The sequence below is a fragment of the Brachyhypopomus gauderio genome, unplaced genomic scaffold (assembly GCF_052324685.1).
Source record: "Brachyhypopomus gauderio isolate BG-103 unplaced genomic scaffold, BGAUD_0.2 sc56, whole genome shotgun sequence".
Taxonomy (NCBI): domain Eukaryota; kingdom Metazoa; phylum Chordata; class Actinopteri; order Gymnotiformes; family Hypopomidae; genus Brachyhypopomus; species Brachyhypopomus gauderio.
Genome location: NW_027506879.1, coordinates 1,414,049 through 1,430,499, shown reverse-complemented (window position 1 = coordinate 1,430,499; position 16,451 = coordinate 1,414,049). Strand labels below are relative to the sequence as shown.

General features: G+C 45.5%; 3 protein-coding genes across 4 annotated transcripts; 2 read left to right on the top strand and 1 right to left on the bottom strand.

Moving 5' to 3' along the window:
* The first annotated feature begins 19 nt into the window (after nt 1–19).
* ppp2r3c (protein phosphatase 2, regulatory subunit B'', gamma) lies at nt 20–7,398 on the top strand. Its single transcript, XM_076987820.1, has 13 exons — nt 20–199; nt 1,410–1,531; nt 1,733–1,837; nt 2,359–2,471; nt 3,393–3,490; nt 3,627–3,697; nt 3,827–3,959; nt 4,072–4,127; nt 4,282–4,357; nt 4,434–4,570; nt 5,207–5,344; nt 5,640–5,699; nt 6,546–7,398. The coding sequence occupies exons 1-13, from the start codon at nt 133–135 to the stop codon at nt 6,735–6,737; spliced, it is 1,368 nt and encodes a 455-aa protein (XP_076843935.1). The 5' UTR covers nt 20–132; the 3' UTR covers nt 6,738–7,398.
* On the bottom strand, nt 6,799–9,963 carry fam177a1 (family with sequence similarity 177 member A1). Of its 2 annotated transcripts, none has more exons than XM_076987822.1 (6): nt 9,828–9,963; nt 8,911–9,020; nt 8,555–8,740; nt 8,402–8,468; nt 7,942–8,039; nt 6,799–7,809 (listed from the first exon to the last, which is right to left on the bottom strand). In XM_076987822.1, exons 2-6 carry the CDS (start codon nt 8,977–8,979, stop codon nt 7,609–7,611), a joined length of 621 nt encoding a protein of 206 aa, XP_076843937.1. In that variant the 5' UTR covers nt 8,980–9,020; nt 9,828–9,963; the 3' UTR covers nt 6,799–7,608. The 2 variants fall into 2 exon arrangements, with proteins under 2 accessions (XP_076843937.1, XP_076843938.1); XM_076987823.1 differs by having other exon boundaries at nt 8,911–9,103; nt 9,828–9,940.
* Nucleotides 9,116–14,795, top strand: fbxo33 (F-box protein 33). The gene is made up of 4 exons (XM_076987819.1): nt 9,116–10,155; nt 11,555–11,665; nt 11,978–12,645; nt 12,794–14,795. The coding sequence occupies exons 1-4, from the start codon at nt 9,791–9,793 to the stop codon at nt 13,078–13,080; spliced, it is 1,431 nt and encodes a 476-aa protein (XP_076843934.1). The 5' UTR covers nt 9,116–9,790; the 3' UTR covers nt 13,081–14,795.
* Nucleotides 14,796–16,451: the final 1,656 nt, after the last annotated feature.

The following is a 16,451-nucleotide window of genomic DNA, read 5'->3' as shown; positions in this document are numbered from 1 at the left end:
CGACAGGTCGTGTGACGTCATATGAGGGGGTAAAATGGCGTGCGGAGTGCGCCGCCTAGCGGACAGCGTCCTGCTCTCGTATCTGTTCATCTCAGCGTGTTCGTGGGGTTGTTTCACAAAGACGCTGCAGCCATGACAAGCGACAAAACTTCACACTGGAAAGACGTTTTAAAAAGACGACTAGCCTCCAAGAAGTCAGGTTAGATAGCCTGTCTACCTTAGCTGTGGTTGCTGATACTCACATATCCACCCACGTCGTTTCAAACTAAATGAGACTTTTGATTTGACACCGTTTAGTCATTGTTACTGATATACACACCAGATCGAGGATAACTATATTAGCTAGCTAACAAAAGTGAACATCTTGTTAATTTGTTTGACTTAGTAAATGTAATGGAAAACAATGCGAAGCTATACAAGCCAGTGTAGCAAACGTTGGGCTGTTGATCAGTGTCGTGTGTGTGTGTGTGTGTGTGTGTGTGTGTGTGTGTGTGTGAGAGAGATGTTCAGAGTCGTGTGTGTGTGTGTGAGATGTTCAGAGTCGTGTGTGTGTGTGTGAGATGTTCAGAGTCGTGTGTGTGTGTGTGAGATGTTCAGAGTCGTGTGTGTGTGTGTGAGATGTTCAGAGTCGTGTGTGTGTGTGTGTGAGATGTTCAGAGTCGTGTGTGTGTGTGTGTGTGTGTGTGTGAGATGTTCAGAGTCGTGTGTGTGTGTGTGTGTGTGAGATGTTCAGAGTCGTGTGTGTGAGATGTTCAGAGTCGTGTGTGTGTGTGAGATGTTCAGAGTCGTGTGTGTGTGTGTGAGATGTTCAGAGTCGTGTGTGTGTGTGTGAGATGTTCAGAGTCGTGTGTGTGTGTGTGAGATGTTCAGAGTCGTGTGTGTGTGTGTGTGAGATGTTCAGAGTCGTGTGTGTGTGTGTGTGAGATGTTCAGAGTCGTGTGTGTGTGTGTGAGATGTTCAGAGTCGTGTGTGTGTGTGTGAGATGTTCAGAGTCGTGTGTGTGTGTGTGAGATGTTCAGAGTCGTGTGTGTGTGTGTGAGATGTTCAGAGTCGTGTGTGTGTGTGTGAGATGTTCAGAGTCGTGTGTGTGTGTGTGTGTGTGTGTGTGAGATGTTCAGAGTCGTGTGTGTGTGTGTGTGTGTGAGATGTTCAGAGTCGTGTGTGTGAGATGTTCAGAGTCGTGTGTGTGTGTGAGATGTTCAGAGTCGTGTGTGTGTGTGTGAGATGTTCAGAGTCGTGTGTGTGTGTGTGAGATGTTCAGAGTCGTGTGTGTGTGTGTGAGATGTTCAGAGTCGTGTGTGTGTGTGTGAGATGTTCAGAGTCGTGTGTGTGTGTGTGTGTGTGAGATGTTCAGAGTCGTGTGTGTGAGATGTTCAGAGTCGTGTCAACCCTCTCACAACGTCCCACAGACCACAGGACCGAAGAGCAGAAAAAAGCAGAAGAAACGGAACTCTTCACGAAGTTTTATTCGGAGTGGAAGGGAGGAAGCAGCGACAGCTCCTTCAAACACATCCCCCGGTTCTACTACAGAGTGAGGGACCATGAACCCAGGACGTGATCAGCGTGTTTGTACACGCAGTACTACAGACATCTTAAAAGCATGCACATACAGTTGACCGTCTCTAATGCTGCATATATAGCCTGTTGACATCTTAGTCTTATATTTGTGATATGTTCCATGCCAGTATGACAGGGAGTTTGAAACAGCTTTTCTAACTTGGTGACCTGACAGCTTCCTGCAGAAGATGAAGTTCTGCTGCAGAAACTGAGAGAAGAGTCGCGGGCGGTGTTCCTGCAGAGAAAAAGCCGGGAACTGCTTGACAATGAGGAGTTACAAGTAATGATGTATTGTGTTGTCTAACCTTATTTTCCAAATTGGGACGTGTTTGTTCTATTACCATCCGAACACTCTCCCACTACACGATCACTCTTTCATCATTTGAACACTCTCCCACTACACGATCACTCTCATCATTTGAACACACTCCCACTACACGATCACTCTTTCATCATCCGAACACTCTCCCACTACACGATCACTCTTTCATCATTTGAACACTCTCCCACTACACGATCACTCTCATCATTTGAACACTCTCCCACTACGCGATCACTCTCATCATTTGAACACTCTCCCACTACACGATCACTCTCATCATTTGAACACTCTCCCACTACACGATCACTCATCATTTGAACACTCTCCCACTACACGGTCACTCTTTCATCATTCGAACACTCTCCCACTACCCGATCACTCTCATCATTTCATACTGATTAATATAATTCATTCTAAAACCAGTTGTTACCTCATTGTGTGATACCGTGGAAACATGTAAAATCATATTTTTCCCACAGAATTTGTGGTTTCTTCTTGATAAGCATCAAGTGCCACCTGCCACAGGTGATGAAGCAATGATCAGCTATGACGGCTTCCTCAAGGTGGGCAAGGAGGCAGGTACCAAGTGCAAGTGAGTGGAAAGCAGAAACCAAGCCTTTTCTGTCCCGCATTTACATTGCATTCATTATTATCCATGAGTGAATGATTAATAATTGTCTTGCGTTATGTCCGCATGAATAATTCATGAGTGACTCAGGAAGGCTCCGCCCTATGGAGCTTTTTAGTGTCACCAGAACCTGAACCTGAAATCATTATTACTTGAAAAAACAGTCTGTAAAATTCATTCAGGTATGCAAAAATTCAAGTTAAAATTCAGGTTCGGGTCAAAATTCTGGTTCAGGTTGAAATTCGGGTCGGGAATGCATCCGGGATACATAGGATGAGCAAACAAACTCAGAGCTAATCAAACTGCATCTGGCCAATCACAAAACATATCAGAGGGCATTGGGAGGCGCGTCTTTCTGCTAAATTTCCTGTAAGAGTGCGGTCCCTGTTTGGCGTGTAAGTAGCATGTAAGCAGCACGAAAGTGACCACTGTGCCACCCAGAAATGGCACCTTGTGGCAGCTGCCACATAATCGTGGTACTTAGTGTGGACAGTGCTGCATGACTGTGGTCTCCGTTGTCCAGAAACGCAGCCGGCCTCTGCTGACAAACAACTCGCAGAGGTTTAAATTATGCTGATGGCGTGGAGCAGGGCCGGTGCCAGAACATATACAGTGGGGGGGCGTCAGAAAATTTCGGGGGGGCGAACGTAAGTTGTTGAGCGGGGGGAGGGGGGGTGCGTGTAACGATTGTCGAGCGGCCGAGGGGGCACCATGTAGCAATTGTTGTAAAATAAATGGGTCTTATTTTTTACTTATTTTTTACATTTTGCATCTATAATAATAAATCCTTTAAATTTACAGTGCTGTCGTTAAGGGTCTACCACTCTAGATTCACGTACCCTCCTATAATCTCCATACCACCCTCTTGTCTTTGTTCTTCCTCAGGTTGTTCTTCACGGCCAGAGTCTACGCCAAGCTGCTCAACAATGACCCATACGGGCGCATATCAATCATGCAGTTCTTTAATTACGTCATGAGGAAAGGTGACCGTTTATCCATTTGTTCAAGTCTGATACCAGTTGGACTATTTGAGTGATGGTGCTTGACTTGGTTATGGATGTAGAGGTGAAGCTGTGATGAGGTGCCGTGTGTTGAGCTCCTCTCTGATTATCCTGTCAGTTTGGCTGCACCAGACGAGGATCGGGCTGAGTCTGTACGATGTAGCTGGACAGGGTTATCTCCGCGAGTCTGTGAGTCATCCTGGGACCGCTGCACCCCAGTAGTCTTCAGAAGATTCCCTTAACTTCTCCTCTTTGGAGAAGAATACAGATGCAGTTTGGAATGTTGAGTATCCACGTTTCCTAATGATGTGTTTTAAGGATTTGGAGAACTACATCCTGGAGTTAATTCCCACTCTCCCTCAACTCGATGGGTTGGAGAAATCATTCTACTCTTTTTACGTTTGCACCGCTGTTCGCAAATTTTTCTTCTTCCTTGACCCTCTCCGGACAGGTAGGTTCATTCTATTAAAATTATTTTTTAACGTTAATTGGGCACATATTTATTTTCTTTTCAGCACGTAGGTTTCTCTCACATTTTAGTATGTTTTGTTTTTACACCTTAGGAAAAATTAAGATTCAGGACATATTAGCTTGCAGTTTCCTTGACGATCTGCTTGAGGTCAGTACTTCTCTTGAAGTTACACTTCTCAAAACTGATCAAAGTCTGACATCCAATATGCAAATAGCTTATTTTGGCATTTTTGATATACAAAGAGCAGTAAACTGAAGATCGAAAGATCTCCTTTTCTCCTACAATTATGAATCATTTACAGCTCAGAGATGAGGAGTTATCAAAAGAGAGTCAGGAGTCCAACTGGTTCTCTGCTCCCTCCGCCCTGCGGGTTTACGGTAAGCTGCCTGGTTGTTTCTTCTTCGTTTGGAAATAACTGCATTTAGGGTGCAAATGTGTTGCTGTTGTGTTCAGGGCAATACCTCAACCTGGACAAGGATCACAACGGGATGCTCAGCAAGGAAGAGCTGTCTCGATACGGCACTGGCACGTTGACCAGCGTTTTCCTAGACCGGGTCTATCAGGAATGCCTTACCTATGATGGTGAAATGGTAAGAACTTATCCTGGAGAACAGTTCAAATGGCTTTGCAGTACTAACAATATGCAGGCATCATATCATTTTTTTACACTTACTTCTTTATTATTATGTAATCGTATAACAGACCAGTCCTTAACAATAAACGATCTAGGATTTACTGGCGTGGTTTTTTATGCAAAACACCATATCAACCTGGTTTGCAGCTCACACATTTACTCATTGACATGTAGCAGGCTGCCAGTTCTCCAGTAGGGGGCGCTGCAAGCACTCACTCACTTTGATGCACATCATTTAAAGGGATGAAACATCATCAGATGCATCGTCACAGAATAATACAGTCCAGGTCCAAACAGTACAACACTAAGCAGTGAGAACTGAACTAAAGTCTCTAGTTGTGTGTGTGTACGTGTATCTGTGTGTGTATCTGTGTGTGTATCTGTGTGTGTATCTGTGTGTGTATATATGTGTGTGTGTGTGTGTGTGTGTGTGTGTGTGTGTGTGTGTGTGTGTGTGTGTGTGTGTGTGTGTGTGTGTGTGTGTGTGTGTGTATATATATATATATATATATATATATATATATATATATATATATATATATATATATGTGTGCGCGTGTGCTTGCGTTTGTGTGTGTGTGTGTGTGTGTAGGACTACAAGACCTACCTGGACTTTGTGTTGGCCCTGGAGAACAGGAAGGAACCTGCTGCACTGCAGTACATCTTCAAGCTTCTAGACATGGACAACAAAGGGCACCTCAATGTCTTCGCTCTCAATTACTTCTTCAGGGTAGGAACTTTTATTGGTGCACAACATCCTGAAGAGGAACTGCCTTCTGTACAGCGTCTGTTCTGCAGGTTTAACCATGTCGCTTTTGTACAGCTTGTTTGTAAATATAACAAGGAATTAAATATGAAGTATGCTGTAAATGTTCAGATACGCCTTCATAATTTTTATGAAGAATAAATGTGATTTGCAAATTTCATTTTGCAACTTCTGGCTGATGGTGTTTTCAGAGCAACTTGCATGTTTATCTGTATAATGACGTGTGCTCTGGGACTGTGTTTATGCTGGGACTGACTAGGCTATTCAGGAGCAGATGAGGATTCACGGTCAGGATCCAGTGTCGTTTCAGGATGTCAAGGTTTGTGACTTTGGCCTTTTGAACAATAATTCTCATTCTTGGGAATCCTACACAAGTTAAATATTGCCGGTGTATAAATATCACAGCGTGTAGATCACAATTGTGATCACAATTGTGACTTTGTGCCAAAATCCTAGTTGCCAAGCTTTCAAGCCATTGCTTGTGGGTCACGGGTCAACAGGCAGGGGTGAAAATCCATGTCTATCACATTTCAGTGCAATGTCGCGTTTGTCCCATCATGCAATGGGCCACGGCAGGTAAAGATCAGGGCAACTGGGAGAAGAAACAGAGCCAAGGCGCACACGTTAAAACGAGTTCATCCGGTTTCTTTTTCCATTATGCTGATAGAAATATGAGAATTTGGCTCAAGTAACATGAGCAGACGTAGCGGCACTGTTTGGGATTACCACATAGGATGGCACTACAGGTTCTTCCCAGCATGCATTAGCACCTGCAGAGACCACCTGAAGAATGCCTGTCTAAATTCATCTTTAGTCTGGTTCATCCAGACTGAGTTGGAGACTTCCAGTATAATGCTACCAGATGCATGTCGCCACTGAATGGTTCCAGCTATGTGACTATACATGTTAGTTTCTTCAGGGACCTATGCAGTCTGTTTCTAAGCCCTGTGAGCCAGTAAGGACCAGTCACTGTACAGCCATTCACTTTACCTGTAAATGAAGGTCATTAATGTATCTTCTAGAATCCATGTCCGAGATATTCATATTGTTCTGAATCCCAAAGGAGGTGCCAACATACTACTAGATAATAGTACCTAATCTGCTTGCAATGTATATTGTGGAGTTTGTCAACACAGAAACAGAGTGTATTGTTTTGTGGGTTCAGGATGAAATCTTTGATATGGTGAAGCCCAAGGATCCATACAAGATTACACTGCAGGACTTGGTAACCAGTGGCCAGGGGGACACGGTCATGAGCATCCTCATTGACCTCAACGGCTTCTGGACATACGAGAACAGGGAAGTGCTGGTGACCAATGAGAGTGAGAGCCCATCAGCTGATTTAGAGGACACATGACACTTGCTACTTCCTGGAAAAACCAGTCTCGTACACAAACACCACACAAGAACAGAATCGGTCCGTGTTTGAAAGTTTTTATTAACGAATATTATATACAAAAATGGCTTTCCCCCCACAAAAACCATAGTGTTTTTTATATTTGTACAGAAATTATACATATTTTCAAAGTAACATGATTGCTGAGAGTAACTGTTAGTTTGTATTTTCTTTCTTAAAGTCTTGTGTACTTAGTGTATGTAACAGTTATTCTTAAAGAAAGTTTTGAGAGGAAAAAATAAAACTTGTGATAATTCTGTTCACACTGACTGAGACTATAGTGATTATAGTGACTTGCACACAAGCCAGAAAACATGAACCCATGTATTGAAGAACATCAATAGTTTATTTGCAGAAAAGGAGAATACCCATTTATTATTGTGCAGCCTTTGATTGTGTTTGACGTCAGAATGCAGCCTCTGCAGAGGTTTCCCAACACTTCAGTTTGTGAAATTATAAAGACGTGTTAAATGATGATAAAGCACTGGGATTTGGTAGCTGTACTTCTGAGTGTAAAAAGCATTTTCTTCCCCTCAAGAAGGTATAAGAACCCAAACGTGGAAGGGCCCAAACAGTAGAGTTAGACTGCAGTTAAGTATTTCTGCTTGTATATTTTTTGATGCTTTGGGAGGAAAAAAATAAATAAATAAAGGAATGCTATTCAGTATAAAACAAAATGAAAAAAATTTGAGAATTACACAAAGTGGTTTATGTTCTTATTTCAACTAGTGAAACACAATATTAGAAATGGTGGAGGTGCCTTAGCCCTGTGAGTATAGAAATGTATGTGGTGATTTTAATGCAGGGCATTAGGACGGGAGGGGGGCGGGCATTAGGACGGGAGGGGGGCGGGCATTTTGTTGCCGTCTGGAGTGGCGTGCGGCTCCTGTTCAAGCTCAAAGGTTACGTTCACAAAGGAGGCGGAGGCTTCTGGCTGCTCCACCATGGCCTGCTGCCCCTCTGCACTGTGCTGCTCATCAAAGCGACGTTGGGCATCTTCAGACAGCTGGTTCTCTTCCTCTTCTTCCTCCTCCTGGAGATGAAACCACACAGCATTTTCCCCCTTTTTCTTTTCAAAAGTTCAATGTGGAGTGTCTGAGTGAACATTAATATGGAACATATTGTAAAAGATGGAAAAGAGTGAGGAGAAACACTTCCTGCACACCTCTTTTTTCATCCTGTAGTACTCGTCAATGGCATATTGATATTTTGGTGAGGTAATGCCAAGGAATGAAGCCATTCTCTCTCCAAGATAATCACAGACTGAAACAAACCAACAATCAGTTTGAATGGCTGTGTTTACGTCGCATCTAGAGCGTTCAGGTGTGCTGGGCCTGTTTATTATGCTCATCTTGGGCTGAAGGCTTTGCACAGTTCCACAATACATATGCACCCATTTAAATAAATCATTTATACAGCATCATCCCAAACTACACTAAGCACACTACACAAATGTAACGCTGTTGCCTCAACATGCTCTAAATTTATTTTTAAATGATTGACAGTCACATCATACTTTTAGAACTACTTAACTAAATGTGTGTATTTACACTATATGTATATACACTTCTGAGACAATTTATATTGAGCATATTTGAGGTGAGTGCATAGCGCATCACTGATACCTGAGACGGTGGACGTGGCCACTCTCCACATGTAGAACCAGAAGTATGGGCCCCAAGTCAACTTGGACTACAACCAAACAAACGTGATGACAATAATTAATTTAAACCGATTAAAGCCGGAATACAAACTCCCACAGAAGCCGTGCAACCCACTGGATCGACCGTGCTCATGGCGCTGTTCTTCTGTAGTTGTTCTTCCTCCTCCTCCTCCTCCTCGTCGGTGCTGTATTCCTCCATCGTCTCCCCGCTGGCGAAGTAGATGGTTCTGCGGGGAACCTTCTGCTTCTTGGCAGCGTCGCCCAGCTCCACGTTCTCAAAGTCCTTCACCACAGCGGAGCTCTGAAAGATCAGCAGGAACCACAAGATCTCAGCTGGTGACCCATAACTAACACCAGATCTGGACCAGGACCAAGACCAGGACCAGCGGTCTTCTAGGAGACCAGTGAGACACGTTATATCACACGTAGCTAACCGTCGTCTTGATAATCACACGCTAGGCGGCCACTCACCTTCTCAGCCTCCATGGTCTGGCCCAGAGACACACTAACGTTGGTCAGATACAGTGACAGCTCCGCCATTCCTGCGCCGTGTTGACGCTCTTAGCGTGAAGCGCCGCTCACTTCCGGTTAGCAGACACACAGGAAGTGACGCCAGATTATTCGAGTATTCGAGTGCAGAGTCGCTCTGAGGTTAATAACGTTTCTGCAGGAGACCGTCATTAAACATACCCGACACTGAACATCATTAAAACACAATAATATCAACTAAAAAGTCTAAACGTGTAAGCGGACATGTACAAAAATTGCAATAATATATTGCACTTATAACGTGGAAATTTTATAAATTATTGTACACATTGAACTAGCCAGTCCTCATTCAATTTAGATTTTGTATGTATTTTGTCATTATGTATTCTTGTCTGGTTTGATAAATGTTTAATGACATGTAAAAATGTAAAAGTTGACAACACTAGGCGCAGAGCACGTGCTCCCCCTACAGGTCATCACAGGTATGGCAAAAATAGGGAGCATCGGGCGCGACCATTTCAGTTAGAGGTGTACAACATTACACCACCGCTAAATTAAAATTACACCATCGCTAAATTAAAGTTACACCATCGCTGGCGATCCGCTCTCAACCGCACAAACACGTTGGTTCAGTACAAAGCACTTAAACGTTTGTATTATTGTGTGTGTGTAAACCCGTAGCGGTTAATGCGTGGTGTTGTGCCCTGGCCCGACGGAAGTGGGCTGGTCCGCGGGCGTTGAAAGCCGCTCCGCGCTGTTTGTTTTCATCCGGCAGCAGCGCAGCGGCGTTCGGGCCCAACCGGACCGGGAACCGCGGGCGAACACACGAACACCCTCCGGTACAAACACTCTGCTGTCCGCCATGGCTCTGTGCGGGGGTGTCGGGGCCTTGGCCTTACCCAGCGAGCTCATCGTCCACATCTTCTCCTTCCTGCCGGAGCGGGACCGGTTGCGGGCCTCGTCGGTGTGTTCCCGCTGGAGGGAGTGTCTCTTCTTCCCGGCGCTCTGGACCGACCTCACGCTGCGCCTGCGCGGACACGACGAGGCGGCACGCGCCGACTTCCTCGTGCGCAGATTCGGTTCGTTTGTGCGCGAGCTGCAGCTGGAGCTGGTGTCGGTGGACGGGTACCGGAGCCCCGGGGCCGGCGGCACGGAGTCCGTCCACGGCGCGGTGGCGGCGTATCTGGACCGGGTGTTGTGCGTGTTCGGCGGGCTCCGCAACAACAGGTGAGCACATGCGGGTCTCGGTGTCGTTATAGCGGCTCCGGCGGGACCGCACGGCCCGTTTAGTGCTGACGGAACCGGGCTGCAGATGGGCGACCCACCACATGGATGGAGAGACTTCAGGACGGGGTTAACAAATCTGTAGAGGGTTCAGGACAGGGTTAACAAATCTGTAGAGGGTTCAGGACGGGGTTAACAAATCTGTAGAGGGTTCAGGACGGGGTTAACAAATCTGTAGAGGGTTCAGGACGGGGTTAACAAATCTGTAAGAGGGTTCAGGACGGGGTTAACAAATCTGTAAGAGGGTTCAGGACGGGGTTAACAAATCTGTAGAGGGTTCAGGACGGGGTTAACAAATCTGTAAGGGGGTTCAGGACTGGGTTAACAAATCTGTAAGAGGGTTCAGGACGGGGTTAACAAATCTGTAAGAGGTTTCAGGACGGGGTTAACAAATCTGTAAGAGGTTTCAGGACGGGGTTAACAAATCTGTAAGAGGTTTCAGGACGGGGTTAACAAATCTGTAAGAGGTTTCAGGACGGGGTTAACAAATCTGTAAGAGGTTTCAGGACGGGGTTAACAAATCTGTAAGAGGGTTCAGGACGGGGTTAACAAATCTGTAAGAGGGTTCAGGACGGGGTTAACAAATCTGTAAGAGGGTTCAGGACGGGGTTAACAAATCTGTAAGAGGGTTCAGGACGGGGTTAACAAATCTGTAAGAGGGTTCAGGACGGGGTTAACAAATCTGTAAGAGGGTTCAGGACGGGGTTAACAAATCTGTAAGAGGGTTCAGGACGGGGTTAACAAATCTGTAAGAGGGTTCAGGACGGGGTTAACAAATCTGTAGAGGGTTCAGGACGGGGTTAACAAATCTAGCAGGCTTAACAAATCTGTAGAGGGTTCAGCACTATGTTATGATTTGTAATTAACACTTCCCCACATTTGATGTGCTTTGCGGATACTTTGCTTTGCTTTCAGATGTGAGCTGAAATGCAATTTGATTCCACAAATATGTTAGCCAGCTAGCAGGCTAGCTAATGCTCTGACTGCACATAAACACTAACTCCATATAAACACTAAGTACCTAACTACCCCACTGCTGTTGATGGTCTCAGATGTTGATATTCTGCAGTGTTACTTTTACACACTAAGAGGTCAGTATTGTGCCAGTATTTTGGTATTTTACATAAAGTATTTTACCTCTTTATGTAGCTAATATGTTGGAGGCCATATTTAGCCTATTTATGTTAGAAACTTTTTGACAGATGGAAAATCTAATAATATGCCAACAAATAAGACATTTGACAGTATCTAGCTAGGTTTGTAAGTTAAATGAGCAGTGGAAGCTATCTGTTAGATTTTGTGCAGGGTGTGTAAATGTGGCAAATCATTGTGTTTTGAGCAGAAATCTCCAGAAGCTGAGTCTGTATGGGGATACGTGTATTCTTCAGGACGACAGCGTTTTAGACGGCTCCTCTCTCAGCCACATCGACCAAGGCGGCAAGAAAATAAAAGAGTGAGTTAAGAGTGAGTTGTAGTGGCTTTATCACATGTGCTATTCTGAGAAGTGTGTTTTTCAGCTAGTTTTTTTAAGTCTCAGTATATACATGTGTTCAGTCAGCTTTTATCTACTTTGTGAATGAACTTATTATTTTAACAGCTACAAACAGATTTACAAAATGCAATGGAATACAAATTTTGAAGAGTATTCACCAGATTTCACAGCAGAAAGCTTCTAATAACCTCCCTCTCTCTCTCTCTCTCTCTCTCTTTCTCTCTTTGTCTCTCTCTCTCTCTCTGCGCCACACTCCTTCTCAAACTGTCTCAGGATCCAGCAGCTGTTTGAGGAGATTCTGTCGAACAGCAGACAGCTGAAGTGGTTGTCCTCTTCCTTTATGCTTGGCGTTGTGACCACTTGCTCTCTCTCGTCCCTGTCCAACCACAGCGCTCAGACGCTGGAGCACCTCAGTCTGCTGGACAACCAGCTGCCCAGCCTGGTGAGCCTGTTGGAGCTGGAGCGGATGCCCCACCTGCGCTCTCTGTCTCTCGACTTCTGTGACTTCACCTCTGACATGTGCCGGCTGCTGGCGAGCCCCGACCGAGTGCCTCTCCATCGTCTCTCTCTGCTGCTCAACGGTGCTGCTCTGGAGGCCAAGCCCCTGGATGGCACTGCCACTGAGGACGACCTGAAGGTCCTGGTGCGACGCAGCGCTGGCCTGCGCGTCTACCTGATGGCCCTGGACGTGTCCAGTCAGGACCTGCTGCGGGTGTTGAAGCCCAGCCTGCCTTTGGAGCGTCTCCACCTGGACAGCTACAGCACGCTGGTGACGGACGGAGTCCTTGAGCTCATCTCGCTGCAGTACCACAAAACCCTCACCCACTTTGTCCTGATGAGGGACGACACCACATTCCCAGACCTGAGCATCAACCGTAATGAGGACCCTCTGGTCCTGCTGTCCTGGAGATGTGTACACCTCACCGTGCTCATTATCCACGGTGAGTAAACATGGCACAAACACTCGATTTATCAGTTTAGTCCACATACGTTTACTGTTATTGAATAGAATGTCGTAAAGGGGGAAACGGCAACGTCACCTTCATCTTCGTTTTCTTCACCTCTGTGAATTCCACCTCTTGGCTGCAGGTTACACGGTGTGGTCGCACAACCTGGTTGCCATTTCTCGTCTGCGCGGGTCAAACCTCAGAGTGCTGGCCGTGTCTGAGGAGAGCATCGACTTTGACCCTGACCAGTCCATGTTCATGGAGGGCGACCCCGTCCACAACCTGGTGAAGGAGGTCTCCCTGGGGCTGGGGCGCGTCTGGCATCCCTCCATGGACAGCACCGCCGCCCTGAACGAGCCCACCCACTACTTTCACCGCGAGATGCTGATTTTCAGCAGCGCCTGTGTAGACCCGCCGGGCCCTGTGTAGACCCGCCGGGCCCTGTGTAGACCCGACCGGCCCTGCTCCTCCGCTCTTCTCCCACCATGTGTTTGATATCCCACACAATGGGCCGTCGCATTTTACATACGTCTTTTTTGGGGGGCTTTTGGTTTTTCCCGTGTAGTGTGAATTAATCCATTGTATGTGCTATGCTTAACCAGTATTGGCTCTATATTTATATCTATATATCCTGCGTATCAATGGGGAAAGTGTAGTGGATATTGGTTTAGTTGCTAATTAAGTGAATGGTAGAGAGAGGCTTAAGAGTCGTACGGAGTAGTTTGTCTGTCTGTTTTTCTCTTAGAGAATGTGGAGTTACCTGAAGCTGTTCAGTTGCACCATCTGGGCTATGACAAAACCCCACAGTTCTGTTGATCTTCTATAGGGACGTCGGTCTTCCAGCCAAGGGACTCTGCTGATGGCCGTTAGTTGCAACCCTGCAGTCGTTCAGTTGTTCATCATTTCCTCATTGCTATTTGAAAATATTGTCGTTGTTAATGAACAATGATGAAGATGATTTAGGATGGTGTTATTTGGGATGAAGATCCCACCCATTTATCCTCAACTTGGAAGTTGTGCATTTGGTGACTCCATTTTTGCATTTGGTGAAGCCAATGTTTGAGGTTTGCGGACTGGCCGCTGTAGTAGCCCTGAGTACCCTGCAGTACAGCCTCTCAGTCCTCTCAGGTAGGCACAAACACCACCACCTTGAAGATGATGGCGGTGAGGAGGAAGAACAATCAGCTATTCACTCAGTTTAATCAGTTTCTCTGGAGTCACAGTTGCCTTGGAACCCCCACCTCTTGTTTCTCATGGTCCTGAAATTCAGTCAGTTCACCATTAATATTGTGTGTTCTTACCAGACCAGCAGTCATCTGGCACATTTTGTTCTAGTCTCATATGACAGTGTTGCACAGGTAGTCACTGGGTCCTAGGTTTGAGTCTGGGGGGCGAAACCAATCTGCAGTATTTCTCCTGAGTGTTGGGTGGTGAGAGGCAGTTGCTGATTCTTTTTCCATATCTCAGGATCCCTGCCCTTCCGGACTTTTCCAGAAAAGGCTTTCCGTTCCCAGTCTGTGTGCTTCATAGGCAAGATGTAGGGGTTTATTTTAAATGACGAGTTGCTCTTCCAAATGTATGTTCTTTACAGTTCCTTTGTTTTTATTTATATTTTGATCTCTCGAGCGTGTCTTCTTTATGATTTTACTTCTCTCCATTTTAAAGGTCCTTGTGAAAGAAACTGTGGTGTGGTTGCTCTTGGCACAAATGAGTGTTGAACAACAGGTGTCCTAAAGGTGGCGCTGTATCTTGACTGGCTTCTCCTTTTGAGAGTAAATCATCTTTTCTTATGCTTCATGCAGCAGTAGCTGGACAGAAGTACAGTCTGGCAGCACACCAGCATTTTTAGCAGGTTGCGACATCTCATGGCCTTCAGTCTGTGAAGTTGAGGAGTCTCCTGTCCTATGATTGATACACATGGTAAAACCAGGTTTGAGACTTTAGCCACAAACCTGCCTTCCTGGAAGACCTGTTTTTATGCTTGGCTGTCACAGCCTAAACAGTTACAGTAAACAGTCCTACCCGAGTTAAACCAGAGTGGCGGGGATTCAGGGGGGCGGGGTCTTGTAAAACCGCTTACCCACTATCCAAAAAAAAAAAAGAAGCTGAAAATCAATCAGACCAATAGGTGAGGCGGCGGTCGAGAGCAGCCTGCATGCGCCGGGCCTCTCTGCTTCACTCAGCAGTGTGTGCATGAGAAACACAGATGAAGCTTAAGGAACGCAGGGCAGAGAAGTTCAGATGTGTTTGAAATGTCCATTTCTATTTTAGTACTACACCAAAAACGATCTAGATAAGATTATTCTATATTTGAAAATTGAATATTGTATTTTTTTTGTTTTGTTTTTGTGGGGGCTGGTGTAAGAGGGAGATTACTCCGTTATTCAGTTAAGATACACAGATGTTTGTGCTGTGCCTATACTCAGAATAGCTTTCATTTTTCAAACCCACAGCATGTGTGTCTGTCTCTGGTCAGCCACGTCATGTCTAGCGTAGCAACAACATGCTACGATGCTATCAGCAGCGCCTCAGTGTATTGTTCCTGTTTCTTCTGGTATTGGTTCTTCCTGTGTACTCATGTAAAAGCCTGTGTGTTGAACTGTGATTCTGAAGAGGTTTGTGTTCCATACAGAGGTGTACCACTTTCTCCGCAGTGAACAGGAAACGGTCTTTCTCAGGGTTATCGTCAGTTAAATGGAGGAGTCCAATAGCTCAGGCCTCTAACCATGAAAGTTTCCACACGAGAAATCTTCACCGAGTCACTGGATCTAACTTCAGGCGGCACATCCGTGTCGTCTGCCAAAGAACGGAGACGAGTCATTAACGAAGTGCCGGCATGCTGGCAGAGGCCGAGAGATTACTACTGCTACTACTACTGTTCATACAGCTACTAGTAGACAAATGGATTGAAGGGGAGGCTGAGCTGGCCGCCCGCCCCAGCTGTAGATCTCTTATAATGCACCTGTTTCACTGTGAAGAGTGAATGTAATTTAACTATTGAAAAAATGGAGGTTGGTTCTATCAGACCTACTATACGCTGCTATGAGACGTGTAAAGAACATTCCACTGGGGAGATAAACAACCTAAAATGGCCAAATGTCTGCATGAAATGACTTTATTTTTTTACTCTTTTATTCTTTTCAGGCAGGAGAGTTGAGATGGGATCCTAGAATCAGCGGACAGCTGGTCTTTAGGTAAAATCTTTTAATAGTAGGAGCTGGTAGGTGTGATTGTCTTCCTTGTCTGTGCATGTGTGCATAAGGAAGAATCTCTGTTGTTCTGGAGTAGACCAGTCAGTTACAACTCAGTTGGATCCCAGACAATTTTTGTTCTTCTTTATTTTTTTGGGGGGATATTATTTAGTTTTGGAAATGTTATATGCATTCACAATCCAGATCTCTGTTGTAGTAAATGAGACAGCTGTAAGACAGTGGGCTGCTCTGAGAGGTGGCGAAACTGTGGCCTGTATTAGCTCAGTGAGCTGTCATAGTAACTTCTACTGCTCAATGACCTCATGCCAGATGGAGGAGAAGAGGAGGAGAAACGCACAACTCCAGCTTGTCTTCATAGTGACCAAAGTGGTGGCAGAGGCCATCGATGGGGTTTATGGGTAATTTCTCCACTAGTAATCTGGGTTATCCAAGGTCCTCTGTAGGAGGAGCATCATGCTCCCCATGAGCCTCTGCTCCTCTTCCTCCTCCTCACAACTGGCTCACATTACAACAAAGTCCAAAACTATGCAAGTGGAACGCATACGATCCAGTGGTTAACATTTCTTTTTTCGGTCACTCATAAATGAA